The sequence below is a fragment of the Camelina sativa genome, chromosome 1 (genome assembly GCF_000633955.1).
Source record: "Camelina sativa cultivar DH55 chromosome 1, Cs, whole genome shotgun sequence".
Classification (NCBI taxonomy): Eukaryota; Viridiplantae; Streptophyta; class Magnoliopsida; order Brassicales; family Brassicaceae; genus Camelina; species Camelina sativa.
This window is the reverse complement of record NC_025685.1, coordinates 19,470,632-19,485,867: the sequence shown is the minus strand read 5'-3', so window position 1 is coordinate 19,485,867 and position 15,236 is coordinate 19,470,632. Positions and strand designations below refer to the sequence as shown.

Genomic DNA, 15,236 nt, shown 5'->3' with positions numbered 1-15,236 from the left:
AACCTCCAGCTGCCGTCTTTCTTTTTGACCAGGAGTACCGGACTTGAAAACGGACTACCGCTTTCGCGAATGATCCCTGCAGCTAACATCGTGGCAATCTGTCTTTCTATTTCTTCTTTTTGGGCGTGTGGGTACCGGAATGGCCTCACACTGACCGGTTCACTGTCAGGTTTCAGAACGATGGAGTGCTCTTTTCCCCGAGAAGGAGGAAGCCCTTGTGGTTCCGAGAACACTCTAGAGAATTCCTCCAACAAGGCTCGGTAGTATATGGGGGCACCTTCTTCACTCTCCTCGGTCGAGGCTTGTATTCCCGCATATTCCACAAACAGCCCTTCTCCATCCTGTTGTACGGTCTTCCAAAGGGCCTTGAAGGAGATGGCCGAGTTCTTCAAACTAGGATCTCTCAACAAGGTCACCCCTTCACCGCCCATCATAAAGGCCATTCTCTGCTCGCGCCAGTTTACTCTCGTGTCCCCCAGGGATTCCAGCCACTGCAATCCCAATATCACATTCGCCTCTCCCAACTCCAAAGGCAAGAAGCTAGTGATGAGAGTGTAACCCGGCAGTTGCAACCTCACACATTGGCACACTCCGCTTCCCCTTACCATTACACTGTTGCCCATACGCACCCCATACCCCGTGGTTCCTCTGGGTACTATTCCCAATCTGTGAGCCATCGCCTTCGATATGAAGTTGTGGGTGGCTCCACTATCAATCATCACCACGACCTCTTCTCCTTGTACATTTCCCCTCAACTTCATGGTTCGCGGAGAGGATATACCGGCGGCGGACTGGATGGATAGCGCCGCGAACTCCGGGACCTCGACCATCTCCGCCTCGTGTTCCTCTCCGTCGTCGTTTCCGCACAACCCTTCGTCGTCCTCCGTTGCCACCAGGATCTGAAGCCCCTTGAACCGACATCGGTGTCCGGCTTGATACTTCTCATCACACCGGAAACACAATCCTTTCGCCCTACGGTCGTTGGCCTCCGCATCTGTTAGTCGCCTGAATGGTGGTCGTCTCGACTCGGGATTCTTGAAATTAGGGTTTAAGCTTTTGTCTCCACTTGGTCGTAACGATGTCGTTTTGGGCTCAGTTGTAATTAAAGACTTATGAGAAGATAAACCCGTACCAGTCTGATAGGACCCACGTGACGAGTGTTTGTCCCCCGGGTTTCTCACTGGAGCTCTGCTCGCGACTTCCCAACCCGTCGGCGCCGGTGAATCGCCTTGTCCTTCCCAGTCTTCGACCAGTCGAGACAGATCCATCATTTTCTGCAATGTTCTCGGCTCGAACATCTTCACCCCTTTTCTAACCTTCGGTTTCAACCCTATCATGAAGGCCATCTCTAACACTTTCTCAGACACCTCCGGGGCATTAGAGGCTAGTGCAATGAAAGCCTTGCAGTATTGCCCTGTGGATTCCTCTTGACGGAGTAGTAGCAACCGTTCGCCGGCGGTTAAGTCGTGAGTCGTAGCAAAGTTGTCCAAGACTCTGTTTTTCAGCTGCTCCCAGCTGAGGAAAGGGTTCCGTACCTTCTCCCAACGGTACCACGTGAGTGCATCCCCGACAAAACATACTCTTATTGCTCGCAGCTTTTCCTCCTCCGTGAACTCCTGCAGCTCGAAGTGCTGTTCCACCCTGAGAACCCAGCCTTCCGCCTCTTCTCCTTCGAACAGAGGAAGCTCGATCCTTTGAGAGAGTGGTTCTTTCTCCTCCACCGGTAGGTTCCGTTGTAGGGTTTCTCCCACCTCCATCGTAGGGCTCTGTGGAAGGCGTCGTTGTGACTCCTCCACGCTTGGCTTTTCCACGCCGGAGACCTGAGAGTCATCCTCGTTCCCCTTGGACGTACCCCACGTACGTCTCTCTTCTTCCGCCATTCTTCTTTCCAGCTTCTCTAGAACATCCAGTTTTCCCAGCTGCTTTTCAAAGACGTCCAACTTGCCCAGTTGCTTCTTCATAGCACTGACGTCAGATTCCAAGCTCGACAGTTGCTGAACTTCTTTCTGAATGCTCTCCATTACCTTCTCTAACTCCTCACCTTCTTGAGCGCCATCTAGATGATTGGTTTCCCAAGAACACTGCTCTGATACCAATTTGATACGTTTTGGTTGTTATTCTCAAGAACAGACAAGACGAATAAGAACACAATACTCTTTATTTAGAATAAGACAACGGTACAAGCCAAGAGAAATGTTTATGGAGTCTCTTCCCTCCCCCTTACACTCTTTACCAAATACTCGACAATGTTCCCCATTCCCCCCACCTACTACATAAGTACTACTTGTGATATCCCTGCCCCACCCCAAAGAACCGTTACAGCCTCTGCAACACGACAATGACACTTATTCCCTAATAAGACACATGACCCTCCCACAAGGCCCACTACACTACTGGATCCCCTTTAGTAAACTACTTAGCCACTTGGGCTTTTCTTCTTCCTTTGATATTGATAGAGGATAGGAGGATGTTGGACCTCAAATGTATCACTTTCTCTGGAAGCTCCGAAGCCAAGACTTTACCAGTCGCTAAAATAATGAAAACAAAGAGAATGAACCAGCCAAGACTGTAACATTGTATGTACGACGACTCATTATATTGGCTTGATGAATGCAAACACATTAAAAAATACATAAAGAGAGAATGTCACGGAGAACAAATGCAGCTTGAGTAATTCATCATCTCATAAACCTAAATATGATCTTTGATGCTCTCTGATTCATGGAAACAAACTGTGACAAGGGTTATAGGTCACATCATCCACAGTCACACACAAGCACAAACGCCAATGATAATGTAAATTCCCTGCACTATTAAATGCTTGAAGATGCACAAATTGCAGANCCGGTTCACTGTCAGGTTTCAGAACGATGGAGTGCTCTTTTCCCCGAGAAGGAGGAAGCCCTTGTGGTTCCGAGAACACTCTAGAGAATTCCTCCAACAAGGCTCGGTAGTATATGGGGGCACCTTCTTCACTCTCCTCGGTCGAGGCTTGTATTCCCGCATATTCCACAAACAGCCCTTCTCCATCCTGTTGTACGGTCTTCCAAAGGGCCTTGAAGGAGATGGCCGAGTTCTTCAAACTAGGATCTCTCAACAAGGTCACCCCTTCACCGCCCATCATAAAGGCCATTCTCTGCTCGCGCCAGTTTACTCTCGTGTCCCCCAGGGATTCCAGCCACTGCAATCCCAATATCACATTCGCCTCTCCCAACTCCAAAGGCAAGAAGCTAGTGATGAGAGTGTAACCCGGCAGTTGCAACCTCACACATTGGCACACTCCGCTTCCCCTTACCATTACACTGTTGCCCATACGCACCCCATACCCCGTGGTTCCTCTGGGTACTATTCCCAATCTGTGAGCCATCGCCTTCGATATGAAGTTGTGGGTGGCTCCACTATCAATCATCACCACGACCTCTTCTCCTTGTACATTTCCCCTCAACTTCATGGTTCGCGGAGAGGATATACCGGCGGCGGACTGGATGGATAGCGCCGCGAACTCCGGGACCTCGACCATCTCCGCCTCGTGTTCCTCTCCGTCGTCGTTTCCGCACAACCCTTCGTCGTCCTCCGTTGCCACCAGGATCTGAAGCCCCTTGAACCGACATCGGTGTCCGGCTTGATACTTCTCATCACACCGGAAACACAATCCTTTCGCCCTACGGTCGTTGGCCTCCGCATCTGTTAGTCGCCTGAATGGTGGTCGTCTCGACTCGGGATTCTTGAAATTAGGGTTTAAGCTTTTGTCTCCACTTGGTCGTAACGATGTCGTTTTGGGCTCAGTTGTAATTAAAGACTTATGAGAAGATAAACCCGTACCAGTCTGATAGGACCCACGTGACGAGTGTTTGTCCCCCGGGTTTCTCACTGGAGCTCTGCTCGCGACTTCCCAACCCGTCGGCGCCGGTGAATCGCCTTGTCCTTCCCAGTCTTCGACCAGTCGAGACAGATCCATCATTTTCTGCAATGTTCTCGGCTCGAACATCTTCACCCCTTTTCTAACCTTCGGTTTCAACCCTATCATGAAGGCCATCTCTAACACTTTCTCAGACACCTCCGGGGCATTAGAGGCTAGTGCAATGAAAGCCTTGCAGTATTGCCCTGTGGATTCCTCTTGACGGAGTAGTAGCAACCGTTCGCCGGCGGTTAAGTCGTGAGTCGTAGCAAAGTTGTCCAAGACTCTGTTTTTCAGCTGCTCCCAGCTGAGGAAAGGGTTCCGTACCTTCTCCCAACGGTACCACGTGAGTGCATCCCCGACAAAACATACTCTTATTGCTCGCAGCTTTTCCTCCTCCGTGAACTCCTGCAGCTCGAAGTGCTGTTCCACCCTGAGAACCCAGCCTTCCGCCTCTTCTCCTTCGAACAGAGGAAGCTCGATCCTTTGAGAGAGTGGTTCTTTCTCCTCCACCGGTAGGTTCCGTTGTAGGGTTTCTCCCACCTCCATCGTAGGGCTCTGTGGAAGGCGTCGTTGTGACTCCTCCACGCTTGGCTTTTCCACGCCGGAGACCTGAGAGTCATCCTCGTTCCCCTTGGACGTACCCCACGTACGTCTCTCTTCTTCCGCCATTCTTCTTTCCAGCTTCTCTAGAACATCCAGTTTTCCCAGCTGCTTTTCAAAGACGTCCAACTTGCCCAGTTGCTTCTTCATAGCACTGACGTCAGATTCCAAGCTCGACAGTTGCTGAACTTCTTTCTGAATGCTCTCCATTACCTTCTCTAACTCCTCACCTTCTTGAGCGCCATCTAGATGATTGGTTTCCCAAGAACACTGCTCTGATACCAATTTGATACGTTTTGGTTGTTATTCTCAAGAACAGACAAGACGAATAAGAACACAATACTCTTTATTTAGAATAAGACAACGGTACAAGCCAAGAGAAATGTTTATGGAGTCTCTTCCCTCCCCCTTACACTCTTTACCAAATACTCGACAATGTTCCCCATTCCCCCCACCTACTACATAAGTACTACTTGTGATATCCCTGCCCCACCCCAAAGAACCGTTACAGCCTCTGCAACACGACAATGACACTTATTCCCTAATAAGACACATGACCCTCCTACAAGGCCCACTACACTACTGGATCCCCTTTAGTAAACTACTTAGCCACTTGGGCTTTTCTTCTTCCTTTGATATTGATAGAGGATAGGAGGATGTTGGACCTCAAATGTATCACTTTCTCTGGAAGCTCCGAAGCCAAGACTTTACCAGTCGCTAAAATAATGAAAACAAAGAGAATGAACCAGCCAAGACTGTAACATTGTATGTACGACGACTCATTATATTGGCTTGATGAATGCAAACACATTAAAAAATACATAAAGAGAGAATGTCACGGAGAACAAATGCAGCTTGAGTAATTCATCATCTCATAAACCTAAATATGATCTTTGATGCTCTCTGATTCATGGAAACAAACTGTGACAAGGGTTATAGGTCACATCATCCACAGTCACACACAAGCACAAACGCCAATGATAATGTAAATTCCCTGCACTATTAAATGCTTGAAGATGCACAAATTGCAGATACAAAAGACTTAATGGATTGTATAGAAACTGAGTCTAAATAGAAAGTTATGGAACCTATTGATGGTGTAAAGGCAACATGAAGCAATCCTTCTGCCGATTGCATTGCCTCTTCAAATACCCTGGCTGTTCCAGCTCCTACCACACCGATTTGCACTTTTGGGGAGCTAGCTGCCCTGAGGAATTGAGACCAATGAGGTTTAGCTCAAGGGGAAGAAGGTAATGAGGAAAAGTGTTTAAATTTATAATGATAAAACAAAATGTTCATAAATTCACAGAGTTGTGACAGAAATATTTGTATGTAGGCAACACATATATGATATATCTGAATACCTAAATAAAAACCTAGAAAAGTCATAGTGCCTATCAGCAACAACCAAAATGACAACTCAAGGAGTGAACTCACTAGCAACAAACTCCATATATTCAGACAGACAGTTCAAAATTTGACAAAAAAAGAGAAGGAATAAGGTAAAAAAAAACCAGAGCTTACTTCCACGCCTCGAGAAAAACAGAACCTGCTTCTGGGGATGTAATGATGATCCAGTCAAAGCTCTTATCTAGCAACAAAATAAGACGTGAGGACTACTACATATCAGAATACCATAATCTACTCTGCTATACAATACAACTGCGGAGCCTTTTCCTTAACAATCCTACTAGTTCTAAACAAACAGCCAATTTTTAGAGCAAAGATCAGAAAAATTCACCAGTTAATACAGAGGCAAGCCGATCGAAATCAGGTCCTGGCGCATGTTGAATCAAGGGAAGCTCTAAAGATGATATCCCATGTTTCTCCTGCAAATTAGCTAAAGTTAATACTATAGAGAGATCCAATCTACAATCACCATTGTAAGCATGCGTTATTAAAATTGCATACCAAAGCTTTGATGATTTGATTATTCTTGCCTCGTTCTCGGGTTACGACCACCTGAGGAATCGAATTGGATTTACCAACGGAGGAGGAAGAAGAGAGAGACGGGGAAACTGAATTTCGAATCAAGATAGGATAAGCGACAACTCCTTTTTCCATATGCGAAGAAGAAGACGATAATGGTGGTTCAAGAGATAAGAGAGAGGACTGAGAAAGGAGCAACGACGCCATTACAAGTAGTTCTGTTCTGTGAGTGAGAGAGAAATAGAATCAATCATACGATTCCAATTGAAGAAGACGATTAATTTTCTCCACATGCGCTTTAGTAGTTTTCTTTTATTTTTATTTTTTCCCCTCTTGGGCCCAGTTGCGTTTGATCAGCGAGGCCCAATTGCTTTTTCTTCCACGTTATTTCTATCTTTTTTGTGTTTCATCAAAAGTTAGTACAGTGTATTTTATCGAATACAAAATTTTAAAATTATATAAGACATCTGTTTTGTTTTCCTATTGTAAAATGTGATGCTAGTATTGTATTTAGTAATTTAAATACTTAATTCTTTTGTTTATTTTAGACTAATATATCTTTGTTGTGGAAAAAAATATTATGAATTATTCTTGTTTTATTATTCATAGTCATACAATACATATCTTGAATCATAACCTCAACCTGTGCTGTTGCTCGAGAATAATTTTTTTTTTTTTATAATATTATAATTTTCTGTTTTTTTTTTGTTAACCTCGATCAATATTAAATAAAGTGTTACACCATGTACCATGAGCGTGATGAATAAAAATTTCATGTTTAATCGATGCAATGAGACAGTTGAATTTTTTAGAAACACATGTGGGTTAAACTGAGTTGAAAAGATTCAACAAAAATAATGGTACATGCATTGCCAAGTTATGAGAGGAAAAGATGGTGAATGTGTTGTACACGTGAGTACGAGTTGTTTTTTTTTTTTTCTGTGTGAGAAGAGTTACTTTATTCTGATTGTAAATTTTTATCTCATCCTAATTATTCGATCTTGATTATTGTATTTGTATGTTAATCTATTTTTATAAAATAAAAAATATAGAAAATTCATCATAATAAAAAAAAAGTATAAATAGAGAATAGTCTAGTGTCATTTGGACATAGAAAAACCATCATATTTTACTATAATTTTCTATTATCATTGGATCAATTCTTTTTTGTGTGTTTAAACTTCTTCTTTTTACTTGCAAAAAGAAAAATTAATTCATATTTTCAATTATAAATACTATCGAAAATATAATCATATAAACAATTATTTTATTCTAAATTACTTTAATTTAGTTTTAATTTATTGTTATTAAATATGTAATCTTAAATCATAAAAGAAAATAAAGAATATCGAAATATGGTGGGATAATGTGTTGAATTTTATCAAACAAAACTATTGTACATGATAAAAATTGAACAAGTTTTGAATGATCATGTGAAATAGAGACAAATGATCTCGAGTGTTACAACTTAAAAGGGTCTCATTAGTGACCACGTTTAAACGAGGTAGTTAGAAAATTCTGAGTGGTTGTAAAGATAGCGGTTAAAGATAACATATCAAAAAGATTAGTGTGGTAAAAGAGAGTGGTTTAGTAGTTAGCTTGATTGGTAGGATTATAGCGGTTGATTAGTGAAATAATATTAATTTATAAATAATTAAAAACTAATTTGATTAAATAGTAAAAATATCGAAGAAGACATTATATTTTATAACATAAAATATTATAAACCAATAAATTATAAAATCATAATTTTCAGTGGTTGTGATGACTATCTAAAATATTTAAACAAATAATTGTAATTTAGTCTCACAATTAGGCCAATTATAAGTTTTTACAAGTTAATCTATCGTTAATAAAATTGTGTTTTTTTTTCTTTTTTAATGCAGAAAAAAAATCACTTTGTTGCAACTGAAGTTACCAAACGCCCATATTTCTTATTAGTTGATTTCTACATTCTCAACCGCTTAAAATCAGCTTCAGCCACCTATTTCTTCCGCTGACTCCATCCACTCATTCAAAACACCTTCTCCAACCGCTTTGATGATTAACCAGTTGAGCATTTCGTTTCTAAAAGAAGCGTTTAAATGCTTCCAATCACAACCAAAAAGTAAAAAAGAGTGTTAAAAATTTGGGTTAGTTTGCAATATAATACGTTTTTGAAACTTAATATGCTTTCTTGTACAAACACTATTCAATATTAGTGAAATCATCCATTTTTATTGTGCCTTTAGTAGAGGGTTTGTGAGATAAGATAATTGAATGAATTTGAGAAATGACGAAAAAGGGCTTTTCTCATCTTCTCACGTCTCTCTCCACTCTCTCTCCAACTCTATTGTATTTGTTATTTTACTGGGCAAATTTTGAATTTTTTTGTTCCGTATCTTTGTTCTTTCTCCATCTCTCTTTGCTTCTTTCTTAGCTCCCTCACCCAATTCATCAATTCACAGAATTTAATCACCTGTCATCCCATTATGTCACTCTTTCTCTCTCTAGATCTCTCTCTTCCATTTTGGTGATAAATCTGTAAATTAATTGTAGATATGTGGGTTTTGGTTAAGTTGAAAGAGGAATATGTGAATTAAAAGTAGTAAATCAAAATTAACAAAAAATTACAGAGAAACAGCGTTAGGTTTTAGGTGGGGAAGAAGAAGTGAGGAGCATAATTATGATTTTACCCCTTTAAATTAATTAAAAATTTGTAAAAGATAAGCTATTGTGGTTCGAAATTAGGTGGATGGAGTTTATTAAACTGCTGAGGTAAAACTTGTTTCCTCGCTCGTTTATAACTTTTGAAATTCATAGAAAATTAATGGAATATTAAGTAGATTAAGTATAGTGGTTAATTAATTCACACTACGTCTCATCTATATTAACATTTTTGAAGTACATTTTGGTTTATGTCCTTTAAGTTTTACTTATTTAATTTTTTTTACACCATTAACCCTTAAAACAATTTCATAAATAACATTGCAGAGGAACTCAAATACTAAACTTTCTTAAATTGACCAACATTTGTTTCATTTATTGCCATAAAATCTTAACAACATCTATACATTCCGATTTTTCCAAAAACGACTCTATCCATTAAATTTTTAACCCATTAAATCTCTGAAGCTATATTTATGGATGCTACAATCTCCCTAATTTAAATGATATACAACAGATTTTCCATGACAAAAGTTTACAATATCCATAATTATATTAACATTAATAAATTTCCTAAACAAAAAATCCAATTATAAAATGTCACATTAAATATGTTGAAATTCCCCCATATAATTTCGTTTATTTTTTATTTTTTGAGGAATTATCAAAAAAATAAAATTCTATTAATTATCATAAAATATATATATATTGACATGGAAAAATTATAAACTATAAAAATATGCTAATTTGGTAAAACAATTAACATAATTAAACTTGATTATTTTTTTTACGCAAAAACTTATTTTGATTTTGGTGAGACGGGTTGGCATTAATCCTATATAGGGAGTTAAGTGGAATTGTTTTTTTTTTAAACATTTTTTTAGATGTGTACCACGAGATAAATGTATCACTAGACTATACATATACCACACCGGTTAAAACCTTGAAAACACTACAAAAATCCTATACTTTGAATACTTATATCAAATTCCTTTAAAATTTTATATTTTTAAAACTAATAAAACAATAATAAAATAAAAAGTAAATACAATATAAATTTTAATTTTTAAATCCTAGTGTGTGTTTAAAATCCATTATCTCTTAATCCTTTTGCTTGTGTTGGAATCTAATTTTAATTGTTTTTTCCGATAAAACTGAATTGATGATTTAAGTGGAATAGAAAATCAGGGATATATATAGATAAAAATAATTCAGTAGAAATATGTAAAGATAAAAACTATTCATAAGAAAACAATCCAGTAATAAAAGTATACAAATAAAAACCATCCAGTAGTAAAAGTGTGCATATAAATATAATCTAGTAGTAGATGTGTACAGATAAAAACCATATAGTTGTAAAAGTGTACATATAAAAACAATCCAGTAGTAAATGTGTACATATAAAAGCCATCGAAAAGTAAAAATGTACAAATAAAAACAATCCAATAGTAAATGTGTACAGATAAAACCACCTAGTAATAAAAATGTATATATAAAAATAATATACTAGTAAATGTGTAAAGATAAAAATCATCCAGTAATAAATATATATATATAATATATCCACTAGTCAACGCAGATAAAAATCATCCAGTAGTAAAAGTGTGCATATAAAAATAATCTAGTAGTAAATGTATTCAAATAAAAATCATCCAGTAGTCAAAGTGTACAGATAAAAACCATCCACTAGTAAAAATGTACAGATAAAAATAATCCACTAGTAAAAATGTACAGATATAAACAATCCACTAGTAAATATGTACAAATAAAAAGGGAAAAAGCTGAAAAATACCCCATTTATTTTTTATTTGGACGTTTAATACCTCATTTTTTTATTGGAAGAAAAATACCTCATTTATTTTTGGTTGGTCTAAAAATACTTAAACTTGTTTATTGTTAGCAGATTCTCATCAACAATTTAAGAGCCGTTAACGGCGTTACATAAACAATCCATTAATAAATATGTTAAAGATAAAAACCATCCAATAATAAAAAAAAAATATATATATATATATATATATATATCCCTTAGTCAATGTAGATAAAAACCATCCAATAATAAGCATATACAAATATATATGTGCCAGTCGAGTAATTGTCAGTTGTCAAAATGTTGGATTTAGGATATATTTAACAACGAGTTCTTTTTTTCTCAAGTTAAATAAATTCATGATATTCATTATTAAATAAGTTGTATAATGTCATGATTGTTAAAAAAAATATAGTACCATAGTGGTAAAATCGTTTTCAAATACTCCATCTACTTATGTTCATCGCACATTGGTCTTTTTTCTTTTTAACAATCTTTAATTAAATCAAATGGGTAAGATCGTAATTTCTCTGTAAAGGTAATTCTCGACATCGTCCCATTCACCAGCCATTATACTGTCTTTAAAGTACCTCATGTTGAAGAAAAAACCCAGACTCCTTCTTGAACCTAGTTGAAAAAACCACACATCACAAGCCTGAACAAAATCCAAAATTCTAACCATGTTTTGTAGGATTATATTCGGAAAAAAAACTCAAATAATTTTTTAGATCAAACGCATTGAACTAATGATTGTGATTAAATACAAAATTAAAAAAAAAAAAAATCACAATTCGGTTAACACTAGTAGCTCAACGCTAATTCCAGAACAGAAAAAAAAAACAGGAGCAATGAAACCAATTAAGTATCAGAAAAAACAAAAAAGAAGAGGGATTAAACAAAAACGGTGAAAAGTATCTTTGAATTGGGATTTCAATCAATGAGAGATGGAGAAAAATAAAGAAAATCAGATAACTGGTCAACTGGGTATATGAATATTCAATTGGGTGAAGAATCGAGTGTGTAGGAGAGAACGAGAGACACAACGAAGATGAAAAGTCAAAAGGGAGAAACATATACATGGATACGTTGTGGCTTAATCTCCAATCCACCATCGATCCATCAGAATTCAGCACAGATTCTTGGAAGATTACTATGATTGTAGACAGGAAACTAAGTATTTCTTAATCTCTTTGCGAGAGAAACATTAACGAAGAAGATAAAAAAAAAAAAAAAAAAAAAAAAAAAAAAAAAAAAAAAAAAAAAAAAAAAAAAAAAAAAANAATATATAGGTGAGGGGCTGACTGTAAAGTAAATAGTGTCAAATAGTGTTGAATGTCTATTTTGCCGATTATGAATAGTGAATGTATCATATTGCCTATTATGTTTCGTAAACGTATCATTCCCCCCAAATAGCTCTAAAAATTTTAGCCATTGTACATGGTCTTACACTAGACATCATTATGTGTGGATAATGGCCTACCTCTTTTCTCTCAAATCACTTTACTTGTCAAATAATCAATTCGACGTAAAGATACCTAAATATGCATTTGATGGAAACAAGCGTAACCAAAACCACTTGGTATATCAACACAAAAATTTGGAATCTAACATTTTCTTAAACTTAAATTTGACTAAACTAAACTAAATATTAGTTAACATTATTTTCTGTTTTGAAAAATTGATGTAGATGTAAAGAATGATCTATTGTGTAATATCCATCTTTACATACTTTTTGAGAGAACCATACATGCCAATTGACAGAACCTACGTAGGACAAGATAGTGTGTAATATATATTAATTTTTCAGGTTTTTAAGGTTTTCTCTTTGCTCTTTTGTAATAAAAAGAGAGATGTTTACTTCTACATTATTTTCTTGCAGATAACAATAACATCACAAGTCAACGCAAACCCAATTTTTTTTTCTACTTTAAGGGGTTTCCGTAGGTTGAGGTGTGTCGTCGACATCAATTAACTTGAAGAAAGTTGCAGTTTGAGACACAAATTTTGGTCTCACACATGTTCAAAAATTTTATCATGAAATTTGTTGGCTTGTCTTGTTTCATGATAAGTTAATTGCCTCACTTGACACTCCCCTCGACGAACCCCCATCAGCTTCACTCGCATATGTTGAGTAGAAGTCATCATCTCCTTGTTCTCTCTCCTTGATCAAATCTTCCATCTTCTCAACAGCCTCTCTTATATCTAACCTTTTATCCACATCTACTTCGCAACAACTCAGTCCAATTCTCAAGAGTTTTAGTATCTCAGCTTCACAATTATTGGTTTTCCCCATTTCCTGATCAAACAATTCTGGTGTCCACTCTCCTCGGAAACTTGACTTCACCCAACTAGCAAGGTCCTCCTCACTGTCTTTACTGTTTTGAGGGAAACTTTCAGGGATCTTTCCTGTAAGAATCTCCAAGATGAGTACTCCGAGCCCCCACACATCGGTTTTCTTAGTCACACGGCTTTGTTTCAAGTACTCTGGCGATTTGTAAGCCACCATGAGCTCTTGTGCGCTCTCTTCGTTGATCATTGGGAGCAAGCCATAGTCCATAAGGAGAGGCTCGAAATTCTCACTGAGAAGAACATTAGATGATTTTAGATGACCGTGAGGAGCCATTAGGCTAGGTAGGTTTTTGTTGAGGTATATAATTCCTTGTCCTACACCTTTCACAATATTTAATCTTGTTGGCCAATCCAAGCTTGGTTGCCCTAACGATTTATGACCTAAAATTTATACAAGCAAACAGGTGATTTAGAGAAAGTGTTTGTTGATGAATGAGAATGTAACGATAGAAAAACAAAAATAATACCATGGAGATGAGCAGCCAAGCTTCCCTTTCCAACAAAATCGCTAACAAAAAGTTTTTCCTCTTTTTTATAGTAATAAGCTACAATTGGGAGCAAATTCTCATGGTTTAACCTCCCCAACCTCTTCATGTGTTCTTGGAATTCCTCAGTTCCTGCGTTGTTCATATGTTTAAACCTCTTCACTACCATCAGTGATCCGTTCGAAAGCAATGTCTTATACGACGCTCCAAAACATCCACTCCCTAGAATCTCTGCCGATGCTTTCAATAAATCTTGCAACTCAAATTTTCCCTTGTCATCTCTCAGAAATGACAATTTTGTGGTATGAATCATCCTCTTTGCAGCCCGGTTTTGTGAATGGTAGCTACTTTGTCCCTTTTCACTTTCTTGGATTCCAGCTCTCAGTTGTAGACTTGATGGTCCAGGCTCTGCTGTCAATAATGATTGTTTCTTCTTTCGTCTACGGTTAAGGAAGATGATCACTCCAATAACTATGAGTATTACAGCCAGTGCTGCGACCACTGCAGCTACAATGTACAAAAACATAGATGATTTTTTCTTTGAGTTGTCCTTTGGCTCTGGGGACAAGCTGTAAGGAGAAGAACATTTTGTATCCAAAGGCTTTTCACATAAGCCGTTGTTGCCTGGAAAAAAAAAACATGGTTTTCTATTAATTAAAATGGTCATACAGTATATTCGGTTTGTCTAGTGACAACGAAAGTGATATAAAACTACTCCATCTAACCTTCAAAGAATTTAGGATCCATTGTACTGAGAATCTTTGGGATTGGACCTGCTAATGCATTGTTTGAAAGGTTCAACATGTGTGGTTTGTGTGTGAACTCTGGTATTTGTCCAGCGAAACGGTTCCCGTCAAGTCTAAGCTCTAAAAGCTTGGGACTATTGGCCAAGGACGCTGGAATTTCACCACGAAACTTATTGTGCTCCAAATGGAGTTTCTTCAACCACCCCATCCCATCAAATGCATCTTTAGGTATCTTTACGTCGAATTGATTGTTTGACAAGTAAAGCGATTTGAGAGCAACAAGTTTCTTGAACTCTGGAAATGGACCTCCAAGTTTGTTATTCATGAAGCTAAGAGACCTCAGAGACTTCAAACCCGTCAACGCCTCAATGTCTAGAGAGCCAGAGAGCTCAAAATTCTCTAGCTGTAATCCCCAAACAAAGCCTCTATCACACAAGACACCAATCCATTTGCATGTGGGGTTCCTTCTATCCCAGCTCTTCAAACCATTTTTCTCCCAATAACAAGAGAGTTCTTGAATTTCAAGAGAGATTCGGTCTCTGAAGCGCCATGAACAACGACTAAGACAAGATATACAATGGAAAGGAAGACGAGAGATGTGGATTCCATTACCAGTTAAGGAACGCGCACGGGATGCGCGCCCCTCTAAGGAAAACGGAAGGAGAGTTTGGAGATGAACAAAGACGAAAATAATCTCTAAGATAGATGAAATGGCAAAGGAAAGAGAACGTAAGAGAAAGAAAGAAAGAGATAGAGAGAGAGAGAGAGAG

At 38.0% G+C, this 15,236-nt stretch overlaps 2 protein-coding genes, 1 long non-coding RNA gene and 1 pseudogene across 7 annotated transcripts in view; all 4 read right to left on the bottom strand.

Moving 5' to 3' along the window:
* LOC109126001 (uncharacterized protein K02A2.6-like) overlaps window positions 1-2,368 on the bottom strand; it is an 8,281-nt gene extending 5,913 nt beyond the window's left edge. The window contains exon 1 of the mRNA XM_019228911.1: window positions 4-2,368. Coding sequence (XP_019084456.1) covers window positions 4-2,021 — 2,018 coding nt within the window. The 5' untranslated portion in view covers window positions 2,022-2,368. The remainder of the gene's footprint in view (window positions 1-3) is intronic.
* The window catches only part of LOC104709839 (uroporphyrinogen-III synthase, chloroplastic-like), a 21,470-nt gene extending 14,743 nt beyond the window's left edge, over window positions 1-6,727 (bottom strand). For all 5 annotated transcript variants that reach the window (XM_019228914.1, XM_019228915.1, XM_019228917.1 and 2 more), the window contains exons 1-4: window positions 6,413-6,727; window positions 6,243-6,330; window positions 6,026-6,092; window positions 5,590-5,708 (exon numbers count right to left, since the gene is read on the bottom strand). In XM_019228914.1, the coding sequence (XP_019084459.1) occupies window positions 5,590-5,708; window positions 6,026-6,092; window positions 6,243-6,330; window positions 6,413-6,637 (499 nt within the window). In that variant the 5' untranslated portion in view covers window positions 6,638-6,727. The remainder of the gene's footprint in view (window positions 1-5,589; window positions 5,709-6,025; window positions 6,093-6,242; window positions 6,331-6,412) is intronic.
* On the bottom strand, window positions 11,310-12,088 carry LOC104699396. Its single transcript, XR_753360.2, has 2 exons — window positions 11,964-12,088; window positions 11,310-11,513 (listed from the first exon to the last, which is right to left on the bottom strand). It is a non-coding gene; the product is annotated as an uncharacterized LOC104699396 (long non-coding RNA).
* On the bottom strand, window positions 12,695-15,172 carry LOC104709811 (annotated as a pseudogene).